Source organism: Larimichthys crocea, chromosome XXII, assembly GCF_000972845.2.
Source record: "Larimichthys crocea isolate SSNF chromosome XXII, L_crocea_2.0, whole genome shotgun sequence".
NCBI classification, from domain to species: Eukaryota; Metazoa; Chordata; class Actinopteri; family Sciaenidae; genus Larimichthys; species Larimichthys crocea.
Window position 1 is genome coordinate 12,627,201 of NC_040032.1, and position 14,380 is coordinate 12,641,580.

Consider the following 14,380-nt stretch of genomic DNA (forward strand, 5'->3'; position numbering starts at 1 on the left):
TTTTTTTTAGCACGAACTCCAAACAACACAACAAACAAACGGTCGCCGCGGTGCATTCTGGTACTTACAGTCCGTGCCACATAGCCGTCTCCCCCGGTCGGTAACTTTGCACAGTCGGAACCGAGTCCAGAGAGGACGAAGGACTACACTCCGCCGTGTTCCCGGGATGTTTTCCAGCCACTCTTATCCGGTATCTGGGATATCGTGCGGTGGATTTCGGGAATAACGTTTTTATTCGGGCGGAAAAGTTTGGCGGCTGCGTCGCTAATGAAGAGGAGCTAACCGAGCTAACTGAATGAGAGGAGGTTTATTTTGAAAAACCTTTTCGCTGTTTGACAATGATCCGCGTCTCCAGAACCGGTTCGGTGCCTCTGCGTTGCTTTTAAAAAAGCTATGGAGTGCTGCCATACGCGTCATTTGTTTCGGGGGCTGCTGTCTCTGCTGTTATCAGACTCCTTTCATTGATTTGGCCGTTCCTTAACCAAACACGAATTATAAGAGTATGAAAGGAAATCAGGTGTGCTGAGCTGTTTCTGTGTTTGTTGTTTTTAAAACCTTCCTCCAAAGAATGTCCGACTCTGAAAGTTCATATCTGGGTTTGGAGGATCCGCAGTGGCTTTGCATGGTCACACTTTTCCTCGCGTCCCTCGTCACCCTCGTACTGTATTTCGTGCAGTATTTCCAGCAAAGCGGCGGACAGAGAGCAGAGGACAATGCGGCGAAGGAGAGGGAGGAAGCCGCCTCTCTGCTGGGATGGGCGCTGTCACTGAAAAGCTGGAAGAGTCAGTGGAGAGGAGCCTGGTGCAGGGCTTTGAATGACGAGTCAAGGAAGCGTGGGGTAAGTAAGTCTCATGACCCCAAAGAAAAAGAAAAAGAGCCACCAGCTCTGCAAACTGTGGCAGGACAGGTGACTGCAATAAAGGAAGCACACCTTTTTATTATGGGAGCAAATCCACCTCATCTGCCTGACTCCATCCTTTGACATCTGACACATTTCTGACAGCAGCTTCTCTGACTTCCATTTTAATGAGCACTCAGATTAGATTAGATTAGATTAAATTTACTTTATTCATCCCACCGCAGGGAAATTTACTTGTTACAGCAGCAGAGGAAAGTGTAGCATACACTACAGAATTAGAAAAAAGTAGAAAAGGCAAAAAAAAAACAATAAACAGACAGAAATATCTATAACCTACAATAAACAGACAGAAATATCTATAACCTACACAATAAACAGACAGAAATATCTATAACCTACACAATAAACAGACAGAAATATCTATAACCTACAATAAACACGAAAAAGTACTGAGGATAAAAGTGGCATAATGTATAAAAAGAGTATTGTAATGTAAAGTGACCATAGTGTAAGAAATATTGCAAAGGAAAGTGACCGTGATACAAATAATAATATTATTGCAAGAGTAGTGACCATAATATAAATAATATTACAAAAGTAAGTGACCATGATACAAATAGATTAGATTAGTTTTACTTTATTCATCCCACCGTGGGGAAATTTACTTGTTACAGCAGCAGAGGAAAGTGTAGCATACACTACAGGATTAGAAAAAAGTAGAAAAGACAAAAAACAAACACAATAAACAGACAGAAATATCTATAACCTACAATACACATGAAAAAATACTGAGGATAAAAGTGGCATGATATATAAAAAGAGTCTTGTAATGTAAAGTGATCATAGTGTAAGAAATGATACAAAACCATGAATCCCCTGTTCCTCCGGATGATCAAGTCCAAACATATTCGCCGGGATTATTGCTACATCACTTTCCTGCTCTGTGAGTTGTGTTTGCTTTTAATGTTTTCTTCTCTTCTTCCTCCTCCATCAGGGTCCTGTTGTGTTGACATTTGAAGAGGATGATGTTGAGGCGTCGGAGCTCACCGTCAGCCAAGTGTCCAGCTTTCAGAAGTCTGCCCGAAACAAGGTACACTGACCTCTGAGCACACAAGTTGAAGGGGTTTTTCTTCATCACAGGGTACAAAATCAACCAAACAGGCTTCAAATGTTCACATTAATGTTGTTTTTTTGGCTTTTTTTGTTGAGGCAAATCTACCAGCCAACTTATTTACCAGCATATTCTTTGAATTTTCACAATGAGCCTAATTCTCTGGCAGATGTAAAGCTCACAGATCTGTTCTTGAGTGCGTTTGTTGTATCGTCATCCTCCTCCTCCTCCACCCAATCTCTGAAAAATAAGATATTTAGCTCTCCGTGGCAGCTTCAGCATTCATCTGGCTTATAGCGGAAGACACTTTATAGATTTCTAATTTCCTTATTTATGTGCTTTATTGACAAAGGGCCATCGCTCACATCAATCTCCCCTCCTTCAATCCAGCACACAGGAAGCTACTCTTCGACCAGTGCTGCATTTTCGCCTGCAGTAGACAAGCTCTGACTCATCGCCTCACCAACTTTGGCACACGACGTTTCCCCCCCTCCTTCACATTAATTTAGATTCGGCAAATTAATCCACTTAGCATTTTTGTTCAGGTGTCCACATGCTCTTTGCCAAATCAAAGAACACGGATGAGTGATTACTTCTACTCGAAAAGGGGTCAAGAAACATTTGCAGGATGCTCTTTTTTAGCAGTCTGCACAGATTATGTGTCAACCTGCTGCAGACTGTGTGTAAAACAAACTGCCAAGAGAGGTCAAATGGGGACAAATTTTCTCGCTGTGCCCTGCCGGACTGGTCGGCTTTGCAGCGCTCCCAATGCAAACACAGCCCTTTTCTTTGTGATCGTCACGATATGGGCCAAAATACCAGGTGTCCTGTTGTTGAATGCAGGGAGTTTAATGAGCAGAGGCTTATTTTAACACACTCTCTCTCTATATATATATATATATATGTATATGTATATGTGTGTGTGCACTGTGAGCTTACATAGCTGTCAAGCTCACTGAGGAGGAGCAGGCACACAGGAATGCAGCAGCACCTATGTTTATGTTAAAGTTTCCCCTCAGCTCGACACAAACGCGCCCGTCCTCCACCGAGAACGCCGCGAATACAGCGAATAAATGCGCTGCAAGTAAGAGGACACTGTGACCACTGTGCTGTAACTCACTACAGTACAATTACAGATGCATACCGACGCAGTGGAGGTGATTCATTGTGCTCACAGATGATTGAATCGGCTGATAATGCCTCAAGAAGTTTGCACAGATGTTCTCCCTTTATCACAGTTCAGTATTAACTTCTCCCGAGGCAAACTTTTGGGTCAGTTGGAGCCAAAGTCAGTGTTGTAACCACATCCCACTTGTTTTATTCCATTGTGTTTCTTGTGTACGACTCTACACACACTAGTATACGTGTATCTCCCAGGTTCCTTCACATGTGGACATACACAACCGTACATTTGAGTTGCTTTAGTTTCTACATCCTCTGTAGATCTATCTCACATTACTACCTCACTCTGTCTTCCAAACAGTCCGCTTCCTGCAGCGTGGTCGGGGAGAAGCTTCAGTTCTCCGTCAGCGCAGCGTCGACAGCCATGGTTACAGCAGAGCCTCGTAAATACACGGTCTGCATAGCTCCGCTGGAGCTACAGGTAAACTACTCTATAGGGTATCTATTAAGGTCTTGAGTTTCACGACAGTAACAACAGCACTCATTTGTTCTTCTGTCAGTATCCCCTTTTAACACTGAGGCATCTGAAAGCAGAGTTACATCCTCATGGTGGTTTAGTTTAATGGGAGATTTTATTGAACGTGAAGTGCTTGCCCAGCGTTGGCTCACCACTGGTTTGGAGTCTTGGATTCAATTGTTGGGATATCTTTCCGTGCTTGGCAAACGTCCCAAAGAGCTCATTAAAATCATTGTTAGGCCCGTTTCCAGTAAGACCGGCTGCACTTTGCCTACATTCACATTTGTCCGAGGCTTACTCTGGGGTTGATGTCGCTCTGACGTCATGCCACGTATGACTAATGTTACCTGGAAAGTACAGCTGTGCACGGTGTCTATTTATCCAAAAACGTGATTCATCTTTCAGTGAAATACTCCTCTGGGTCGACATAGTTTACTTTCCTAGGAAATGCGTTGAGTCAGAGGCGAGCAGCAAGCGGAGTCAAAGGTGATGTGAGGATATTAAGCTGTGGTAAGCTATCATCCTGTCCACGGGTTAAATCTTCACCGGAGTATGGAAGCTGACCCAATTGTATTAAGGCTATTTTTAAACCAATAAGGTGCTTGTCACCTTTTCCTGAGCTCGCCGTGCCATAAATATACAACCTGAGCGAGAGACTCGAAAGCTCAAGTCAGGATTAGAGTCAGCGCTGTTGTGTTTTGGTTGCGGATCACTTGTTGTTGCAGCGACATAAAGGAAGCCTCTTGTCTCCTTTTACACGCCGATTGTTTTCGGGCTTAGCCTGGAAAAAGTCAGAAAGCCTCCGTCCGTCCGTCCGTCCGTGCTAGAACGATCCCGGCCGCTCACAGTTATAAACGCTGGGATATGTGTGCAGGGAGTTTACAGTATACGGACACAATGATGCACCCAGTGAGCGCGCCGCGGTGTGCTGATGAGTGGACTGCCGCACCACATGCTGCGTGGCATGTGATGTGGGACACGCATGTGACATCCCAGTTCATCTTTTGAAAATGTAAACACCTTGTTTATAGCGGAAGCTCGACCTCACAGCAGGCCGGCAGGCAGGTGATGTGAACTATGACACCGTTTTAATAGCTATAAGTTTAATAAGTTACCTCCTGGCAAGCGCTCACATCCTTCAGCTCACGCGGTGTGTAGTTTTATTATTACGCTAACACAGCCTTCCAGTTTGTATGAACTGATCCGGGTCAATGCCGCCTGTGATATTGTTCTTCTGGATCCATCTAAGCGTCCCTCATTGCTATCTGATGAGGCCTTTGTTTGGCACCACAGAGGCGGCTGTTCAGTCTTACACTGGAATCCAGGCATGCTGGGACAGGATGGCCCAGTCTGTTTTCTCTTTCTCTCTTCTTCTTTCACTTTCTCCCTCAGCTGAGCCGTTGATGTGCACCGCACCGGCCTTATCCACTTAACCCCCTTTTTCCTATTTGTGAGGCTTGACTAGGAAGCCGTTGTTTGTGTTTACTGTTGTTTGAGTGTACGGTGTCGACCGCACCGGATCACGATCACTCCCAAAAAACACAAATTTTTCTCGCGCTAATTGCAACCTCATCCACAGATTCCAGTTTGGAATAGATTTACAGAATGATGAAGTCAAGATGTGACGAAGTGTCCTCAGTCAGAGGCAACAAAGGAATTCAGGAATTCAGTGGGATGCATTGTATCTAATGAGTTTCAGAACATTTTGCAGCCACAATAATAATACAATCCTTAAACACCATCCTGAAACTCTGTGTGTTGGTTCACATCCCAAGAATCTGCATTTAAATATTACTATAGTTGTACTATAAGTGAAGTATGACATCCTAAGGCAACCCTTGAGTCTGAGTCTCTCTTCCTCTGTGTCCTTCAGCTCGATCTGCACATGCAAGAAGCTGAAGACATGGTCAAGCTGAGCTGGGGAGTGTCTCACCTGGAGACAAGAGAGCTGCAGGTGACACCCACGGCCAACCAGGTAATTTTAGGCAGTAAACAATGAGACGTACCAGCTGTCTGTATAAGTGCCGACACACTGACTCACTGTGACAAAGCAAAAAGAAATTGATTGCTGACGGGTCAGAGATAATCTGTTTTAATAGACATTCATGTTTTCATTCATTCATGATGCATTTATTTTCACTTGGAACTACAGACAACAAAGAAAATAAAAAAAACTGAAGATCCCAGGTACCAAGAAACTAGTAAAATAAGTACAACAATTAACATTTATTTCAAATTAATCAACTAAAACAAGAACAAGCAGTAAAATAAAGATGAGATTTTCAAAATTTGCATTGCCCTAAGGATGGAAATGAGGTACGTGCATGTTATTAAAGGTTGCACATGCACAATTAGGTCAGTAGAAACAGCTGCACCTCCGTCGTAGTCCGGTTCTTTTTGAGCGTATTCCACAAGGCGCTATTTAAAGACAGCAATAAAGTAAAAGGGGTTACACTGTGCGTTACAGAGAGCGAGAGGGCCACCCGACCTTAACATAAAGGTCAGCGTTAGAAATATTACGAGAGATAAATCTTTGTGCAGTTATAAGCGGCTGAAGCATGCATGTGTAAAATGTCACTGTAACCCAAAGCTGACGCCTCAGTAAGCGCCCTTCTACGCCCGCAGAGGGAAACATGTTTTATTAAGAAGTCATACATTTTAATATCATTTTTAATATGTGTGTGCGTTATGTGTCCGTCAGAACAATCCCTACACTTCAAGTGTAACGGCCGTAAAGGAGCAGCTGAGGCGGCTGCTATGTGCGACGCGCTCCTCTGTGTTGCTGAGCTGCAGGCCCGCTCAGGCCTCGGAGGTCAAGGTGAGTGCGCATCTAAACAGCAGCCACACAAAACAGCATCATCACAGGACTGATGTGCCAGCTCATTGTCTGCACTATGCTGCGAATAACAACGTAGTAATCGACCTGCAGAGAATTATATATGTGGGATCATAGTGTTGTTTTTCTGGCTATAGCTCAGCACCAGACAGGAGCTTCCTCAGGGGCTGTTGAAGACCAAACACAGAGATAAAAGAGAGTCAATATTGGCCTGACATTCACCAGGAAGAAAGCTCACCGATGTTGTACACGAGCAAATGTTTGCTACCGTGTTTGATGTATTAACTTAAAAGGATTAGGACATGTCAGTGTTGTGTTGCGTGTGCTCCCTGCTCTTATAAGACAACTAACTAACCTTTATTTCATTCATTTCGATGGCCGTATACATGATATTAAACCTGCTTAGCTACTGTGTCTCCACAAAAGCATTTCCCCGTGGTCACGACACGCCTAACTGGAACTCACCAAAGGCTTTTCACGGACGCACCCTTTGCCCGACAACACATGATGTCACATCATGTGTTTGTCACATGATCAGGTGTCACACATTTACATTTTAGTGAACTCTAGTGAGGCAGATTTGTTGAAGTGAAAGCACCGAGTGATCAATCCTTTAGTCATGAATAAAAACAGGTTAACACACTGACACCTAAATGTGATTTTTAAAGGTTTATGCTCGAGCTGATCAGTCTTAAGGGCCAATAGTTAAGTCTGTCATCAATACTAGATCATCTCAGCCACCCAACACGTCCAACCGGGGCGTCTAATTATCAGTATCGACAGATCTGCTATAAATCTGTAACACCGATATGTTCAGACGTTTCCTGATTTTCTTTTTTCGCTGCCAACTTCTAATGCAAATTCTCCACGGTCAATGAAAATCCTATGCAAAGCATGGACAGGAGTACATTCAGTCAGCAGAGTCCTCAACTCCCATGTAAATACAGAGTATTACCAATACACTGCACCTTTAAATACAGTTTTTATTCCCCTATAAATGTTCTTTATCGTGACACCGTTTACAGATTAATGATGCATGACTTTCTGCTCATTATTTCTTTAATAGGACGCCAGAAACAAAGTGGTTTCACCCCCTAAACCCCCTCGCGCACACGACTGGAAGCTGCTGGTGAAGAACATCCGGGTGACACTGAATCAGGAGGAAGATGCTGCAGGTGAGAGCATCTGATGAAGTGTGTGATTGTTATAGTAGGTTATGTGCCAGATTATTTGTTTGCCAAGTGCTGCGGCTTCCTGTCGTCACCACGAGGTTTTCAAGCAGTCGGCAAAGACGACAAGAATTCTGAGAAGTCACCGCCACCGGCCAAGAAATCGCTGGCACATTAATCCGTCTATAAAGCAACAAGTTGTCGTTTTTACACTTTGGTTTGGTATTGATCTTCTCGGCTAAGCCTCAGCAAGAAAAATATTCAACTATTTCTTTAATTACGGGATAAAAATAAATGTTTTAATGGAAGTAAACAAAACAGGCCGTGTTGTTAAAGTAGTTTAATACCCCAATTTTCCAGATTTACTTATTTTATGAATTCGAGCACCTAATATTTGGACTTAAAGTCCGATCAGGGTTTAGTGAGTCATATTTCTCATATGGTGTAAGAAGTTCCTATTTTAAGGACTGTTTCTATCTGGCCCTTGTTTATTTTGCCAACATGTTGTGTGTGTCCTGTCCGGAGGCTCTGCAGATAACGTGGGAGACGTTTGTTTGCCCGTTGGCTGTCAAAGGTGGTAATCTGCTGCTTATAGCTGCCACTATTTGGATAACACGCCCACATCAGTATCACTACCCCTCATGTGGTGGCATGGGACTGCACAAAGTCCCTGATCAGAGTGAAAACAAATGTTGTCAGCCGTGAAACCAGATGATAGATGTTTTGGGCTGTTTTTAAATTATTGACTCTAACATCCACAACAACTTTGTTTTGGTGTGTTCCCGTGTTGAGTCATTCTCTAATTGTGAGTATTCTGCATGTAACGTACGGCCCGAGACATGACACAGCATTTAACGCTTCACTGTTTTCACAAGAACGGATATATACTTAGCGAAGCTTCTCTTGTGACACTTCCTGTGGGCTGGAGGCCAGATCCAGTCTTAGCCAGTCTTTAGTGTTCCTGCTGATGCCGTATTCATTAACGCACAGTGCTTTTCGTGGAATTGGAGCCTCAACCTGTGGCTAATAAAGTGCTTCATGAGATGCGGTGATGGATCCTCTCTCAGCCAGTGCTTTGTGAATCTCCTCTAACCTCTGCATAATTCATCACACGGTTTATACAGCGTACGCTGAAGTGACCAAAGCAAAAATTCGATCGCGCTGCAGCGTATTTCATTCGATCAGCTGTCAAAAGGCGTGCGGATGAATTTCCAGTTAGATCACACACTCCTGTTCTTTTTTGTTTGTAGGCAGCATCAGTCCTCTGTGTGTACTCCAGTTAGATGATCCCCCGCAGAGGTTTAACACCTCTGTTTCAAAGAACACAACCAATCCTGCCTGGGACCAGCCGTTCATCTTGTAAGTTTCACATCAGATCTCCGTTTCTATGGAATCCATCAATATCTGTAATGCAGTTTATTTATTTATTTTCCACCAGTGAATTGAATGGACTCTCTAAAGAGCTCAATATTCAGCTGATGAATGACGGACAACCTCAAGAAAGTAAGAAAACGAATCTTTCACCGGCTGTGGATGTTTTGGTGCCTTCAGACTGAATTACGCGTGTTTCCTCTTTTTCAGATTCCTTACTCGGTCAGGTGTCAGTGCCTTTTGATCTCGTAAAGAAGCAACCCAAAGGACAGCAAACATTTGCACTTATGACCAAAGAAGGAGTGACTGGATCACTTACTACTGACGTGAGAACATCAGGATGTTATCACACTAATGTATAATTCTTTTTTTGTGTTCATAAAGCAGTTAGAAATTAACCGTTTGGGGACTGTATCCTTCAGTTTACCTACCTGGAGCCCAGTGAGGTGAGGTCCTGGCACCCTCCCACCCCAGCCTCCAGTAAGAGGGTGGAGATGGACCGTACAGTCATGCCCTGCGGCACGGTGGTCACCACCATCACCGCGGTGAAGAGCAAGCCGGGTCGACAGCTCCCACTCAACATAGGTACAGCACCGCAAACTGAGGGGGGGTTTATTATTACTATTATTATTATTATCACGCTGTAGCTGATCTAAGAAAAGCTTCAGTGGTTAGAAAGCCAAACAGCTGGCGCAAAGAGATAATGTTTTTAAATTTCCTGTTCCAAAACGAGAGCGTAGGAAAACTCTGCAGATCTGGTGGAGACGCTAGTGTTGCCACAGTGGCCGAGGGTTCGATTCCAACCTGTGACCTCTTGCTGCATGTCTCTCTACCCTACCTACCTGTCACTTTCAAAATAAAGGTTCAGAAGTTTAAAGCCTCATCTTAAAAGTCTTTAGAGGTCATTTTAACCATGCTACTGTAGCAGCGTGTCTCGATGGGAGCCATCTACATTCTGACATAACATCGTAACTGTAAGCATGTTAGTATTCGAGTACAGAGTTTCTGTGTGATGTATCCAAAACTTAATTACACTTTTTAAACTGTTCAGACACTCTGTTAGACTCCTAAATAAGTCTATTGATGAGAATGCAAATATGGTACAAGTGGTAAAAAGATCTGTGTGTCTGATCTCCACTAAACAAGTTCAGCACTTTGGTGCAAGTGTGAGATTAAGAGAAAATTTAAGATTAGGAGCTGTGCTCAAATCTGCTGTGACAGATCTGCTGTGACAGGCCTACTAGTGGTCCACAGCTGAAACTACACACATTTTTATATAATCCTATAATACACAACAGCTTGTGTGTTGAACTTTCATTTGACCCGTGAAGCAGTCGATTAGGATACCCTTTGTGCTCCCTCAGATCCTGCCCAGAAAGCGGTGGCCAACAAGCCCAAGCTGTCGGAGCGCCGCGTTTCAGAGCAGGCGTCCATGATGGGCGCCACGGTCAGCAAGGCCCTGTCCTCCTCTGACACCGAGCTGCTGATGCTCAACGGCACGGACCCGGTGGCGGAGGCCGCCATCAGACAGCTCCACCAGTCTGCCAAACAGAAGCTCAAGTCCCCGGTGAAGAAGAGCACCATCATCATCTCTGGCATCGCCAAAGTAAGGCAAAGAGTTTGATATCCACAACGGCGGAGGAAGTCTTTGCAAAGTTTAAATGCTGACGAAAATATCTCTATTGTGCTCGATTTCCCAGACTCCCCTGTCTCAGGACGATGAGCTCGCTCTGATGGTGGGCTACGCCGCTGCGATGGACGCCTCGATGTCGGAGGGCAGCTCCTCTCAGGACATGACCGCGGCGGTTGCGACGGGGGCCAGCAGCCCTCCGGACGAGTCCGAGGAGCCTCAGGAAGGCCCCAGCGGAATAGGCCGGCCTCCGGAGGACTGGGAGAGCCAAACGGGAGAGGAACTGAACCACACCTCGCTATCCATGTGTGTGTCTGAGGCCACATGCAAGAAGAGCAGAGGTGAGAGGACGCTTACAGACTACCTGACGACACGAGTAACTGTGGACGTGGTCTTTGTAGTAAATCATACTTTGAGGAACAATAACGCCTCAAAGGCAGAGCTTGAATTTTCTCCTATTTGGCCGTCTTCACGGCCATCTGTTGCTCCTCAGTGATGCAGTCTGTTTCTCTGTTCTTCTCTCTCTCTCTTTCTTTCTCTCTTTCTTTCTTTTTTACTGTTTCAACCTTTCTACTTTTTGAACTATCAACACTGCCATCTTAGAGGAGTGCAGTGCTAAGCACACTTTATGTCCACATGAGTAAGTTATTTCATGAGTTACTTAGTAGTTTTAGTGTGGTGTCCTCTAGCAGTCATTAGAGTAGATAACATCGTTTTTTAGTAGTGTAGTTCAAATGTTTAGAACTGTTGTGGGGCTGCACAATATAAATGAAGTGAATATTTTTTAAGATATTCAACTGCAATATGATTTATTGCACGTTAGGACCTTTGGTACTGTGGGTAAGGATCCCTCCGCTGGACCTCCAGGTGGTAAAGACTGTTCTCACTATTTGAGTCTATGATTACAACCTCAGTAATGCAAACACATAACAGAGATCTCTTATTGAAACAGTGATTTGCTGTATTGTATATTGTTCAGCCTTTTGCTGTAGGTATTATTCCGTAAGGAGGAGATTACTTACTACACTGGTCATTTATTTAATTTTAGATTTAACACTCTGTCATCCGAAGCTAATACACAGATATGAGCCACTCCTTTATGTGCTAAAAGTAACGAATGACGCTTGCAGTATGCGGCCGCTCTCTGTCGGTGCAGTTCGGTGTGTTAGCTGGTGATTAAACGCAGTTATTCCGGATCTGACTGTCACTATTCAAAGCTCGACAGAGCAAAGGAGGGAATAAGTCGAATATTTTTCTCCATCCTCTCACGTCCATGCCAGATTTTTAACAATAAAACAATTCCCATCTAACACAGATTCTGTGCCACCGCTGCTTCAACTTGCCGCTCCTTCACACTGCCCGCTACGTCGTCCTTTGTCTCGAGGTTGAATGAATGAACGTCTCCTGTCCTTTCTCCACTTACAGGCAGCTTCCTTCAGAAGAGCGCCAAGCTCTTCTTCCGGCGGCGTCACCAGCGCAAGGATCCGGGGATGAGCCAGTCCCACAACGACCTGGTGTACCTGGAGTCTCCGGCCGCGGTGGAGCGGGCGAGCCGGACAGCCACGCTCAGCCGCATGCTCAATCGCAAGAGTAAGAATAAGAGTAAAGCCAATGGCTCTACCTCCACGGGGGGGGAGCCACATGCGTGACCTCCCACTCCTGTCACCTCAGCCTTCCCCCCGCCTACAACAACTACCATCACCACCTCAAACTTGCACTGGCGAACCTCCTGGCTAACCTCCCTCACCACCACCACCCTACCCCTGCATACTTGGGGCTCTTGCATCGTGAATGGGAAAAACTGTGTTGATGGAAAAAAGAAATATCCTCTTTCAGTGCCGTTTCCTGCTTCCTTTTGAAGAAGCAGATATTCCACCGAAAAAAAAGCAAGCGTGTGCATGTTTGGATGAAGGTCTCCCGGCATTTCAGAGGATATTATTTAGCATGTTCCTTTATATTTGATTTTATGCAACATTTTAAAAGTGCTTTCGTGGCCTTTAAGCGGACAGAAAGGACTGGTGCGGGCCATCGCTCTCTTAACACCTCACCGACAGGGTGAGGTGGAAAGAGTTAAACTCTCCCCTGCTGTAAAACCGTAAAAACTTCTCCTACGGTGGAACAACAGGACCAAAGACGAAGAGAAGAGTGGTATTTGTATGATTTGCACAATTTTAAGTACCTTTTGTTTTAAAAAGTGCAATGACAGGAAGCTACTCTCATGATTAAGAGATTCATGTTAAAACAAAGGGAGATCAGTGCATGACCAGTGCAAGTAGGAGAGAGTAACATGACTACTTTTTTTGACACTAATACTATGAAATATGGTATTTATATTAGTCCATTTAAAATCCTTTATTCCAAATGAAACAACAGCTATATGTGAGCTGTTTAAAAAAAAAAAAAAGGCTTCAAAGTCCAGGTCCAATGTCGTTTTTCCGACCGGCATGTAATCATGAAATTGTCATGTGACACTGGCCGTTAGCAGAAGTTAACACCTCTCACCCCCGAAAAAAGAAAACGAGAAGCTGTGACACTGTGGCGAACAGAAACCGTGTTTTTCTGTTTACTCCTCTTCGCGGTGTTTTCAAATGATATGCAACTTTCTTCTTTTGTCTTCCTAAAAACAACAAAAACTACTGTTAGCAGCACAGTTGTTAATGTGTCAAAAGGGAAAACACATGACACAAACCTTTTTAATCCAGGGACTGTGACGTTACACTCGGCCATACTCGTCGCATTAAGCACTAACGAGACTTGTCATTTGCTCATTTTTAATCTGAATTCAGTCTTTTTTATTTGATGTTTTATTGTTTTTAAAAAAAGATGTAGCTTGGAACACATGAACAAGAGGAAAGTGTGAACACATTTTTGGGGGCAACCACGTAGTTTGGCTGCTTGTGTTGTTTTTTTTTTTTTATCCAGCTAATGATTGTATTTTCTTTATGTAAGCAGCTTTGTTGAAGACATTTCTGTACATCATGTCAACTACTGTTTCTTCAATAATCTGCTCGGATAACAATAAACGGGCAAACCTAACAGACTGCCTTAGAGAACGGGTGGATGCGACTCTTTGCTGCATCCGCCGGAGGACTTTAAAAGAGGACCGAACTGTTTTTGGAAGACAAGCGTGCCACCATGTTCCTGCACCCATCAGTAGTGTCTATAATCAAGAAGCCTATGCACATAACATATCTGTTAACCGGGTGTTTACATTATTAGACTATCAGAATTAAAAAGAAACACTCACTTGTACATGGCAGAGCTGTGATCCGCCTCTCATCACCCGCTTTCCTCCAGCAGCATCACCTTTAAACTCCGAGGAGCGGAGGGGGAAACAGGTTGTTCTACACATGCTCAGTTTAAAGAAGCCTGCAAGCATCAGTTACTGTTATGCAGTCAGTAAGCAGTCGGTCTGTATGTGATTAATAAACTGCTTCCTCGTGGGTTTTATTTCTTTTTTCTTTCTATTGGCATCTGCTCTGTGCACAGAAACTGACTCAACCGTTGTTGCAGAATGTCAGTCATTCCCCTGCAGGGACTGTAACTAATATACATATCGAGTTATTTCATTTTCAACAATAAATATTGATTGAATAACTGAGATTTTGGTGCTGCTTTGAGTCTCCTGGATGCAGTGGAATAACCCCAGCGCTCCTGTATCTTGCATGTTGAAATGCTTTTGTTCGAGAAGGTTGAAAGTCTGCACTGCAAAGCAACAGCACAGTTTTAGATCCTTGCATTTTACTTGAGTATTTCCATTTTACG

At 44.0% G+C, this 14,380-nt stretch overlaps 1 protein-coding gene across 2 annotated transcripts; it reads left to right on the forward strand.

Annotated features, from left to right (window-relative positions):
- Nucleotides 1–52: 52 nt before the first annotated feature.
- On the forward strand, nt 53–13,634 carry c2cd2 (C2 calcium dependent domain containing 2). 2 transcript variants are annotated; one of them, XM_019263449.2, is made up of 13 exons: nt 53–838; nt 1,854–1,949; nt 3,454–3,573; nt 5,483–5,584; nt 6,311–6,427; nt 7,512–7,620; nt 8,865–8,973; nt 9,053–9,117; nt 9,196–9,311; nt 9,408–9,570; nt 10,350–10,591; nt 10,686–10,956; nt 12,041–13,634. In XM_019263449.2, the coding sequence occupies exons 1-13, from the start codon at nt 569–571 to the stop codon at nt 12,262–12,264; spliced, it is 2,004 nt and encodes a 667-aa protein (XP_019118994.2). In that variant the 5' UTR covers nt 53–568; the 3' UTR covers nt 12,265–13,634. The 2 variants fall into 2 exon arrangements, with proteins under 2 accessions (XP_019118994.2, XP_019118995.2); XM_019263450.2 differs by lacking the exon at nt 3,454–3,573.
- Nucleotides 13,635–14,380: the final 746 nt, after the last annotated feature.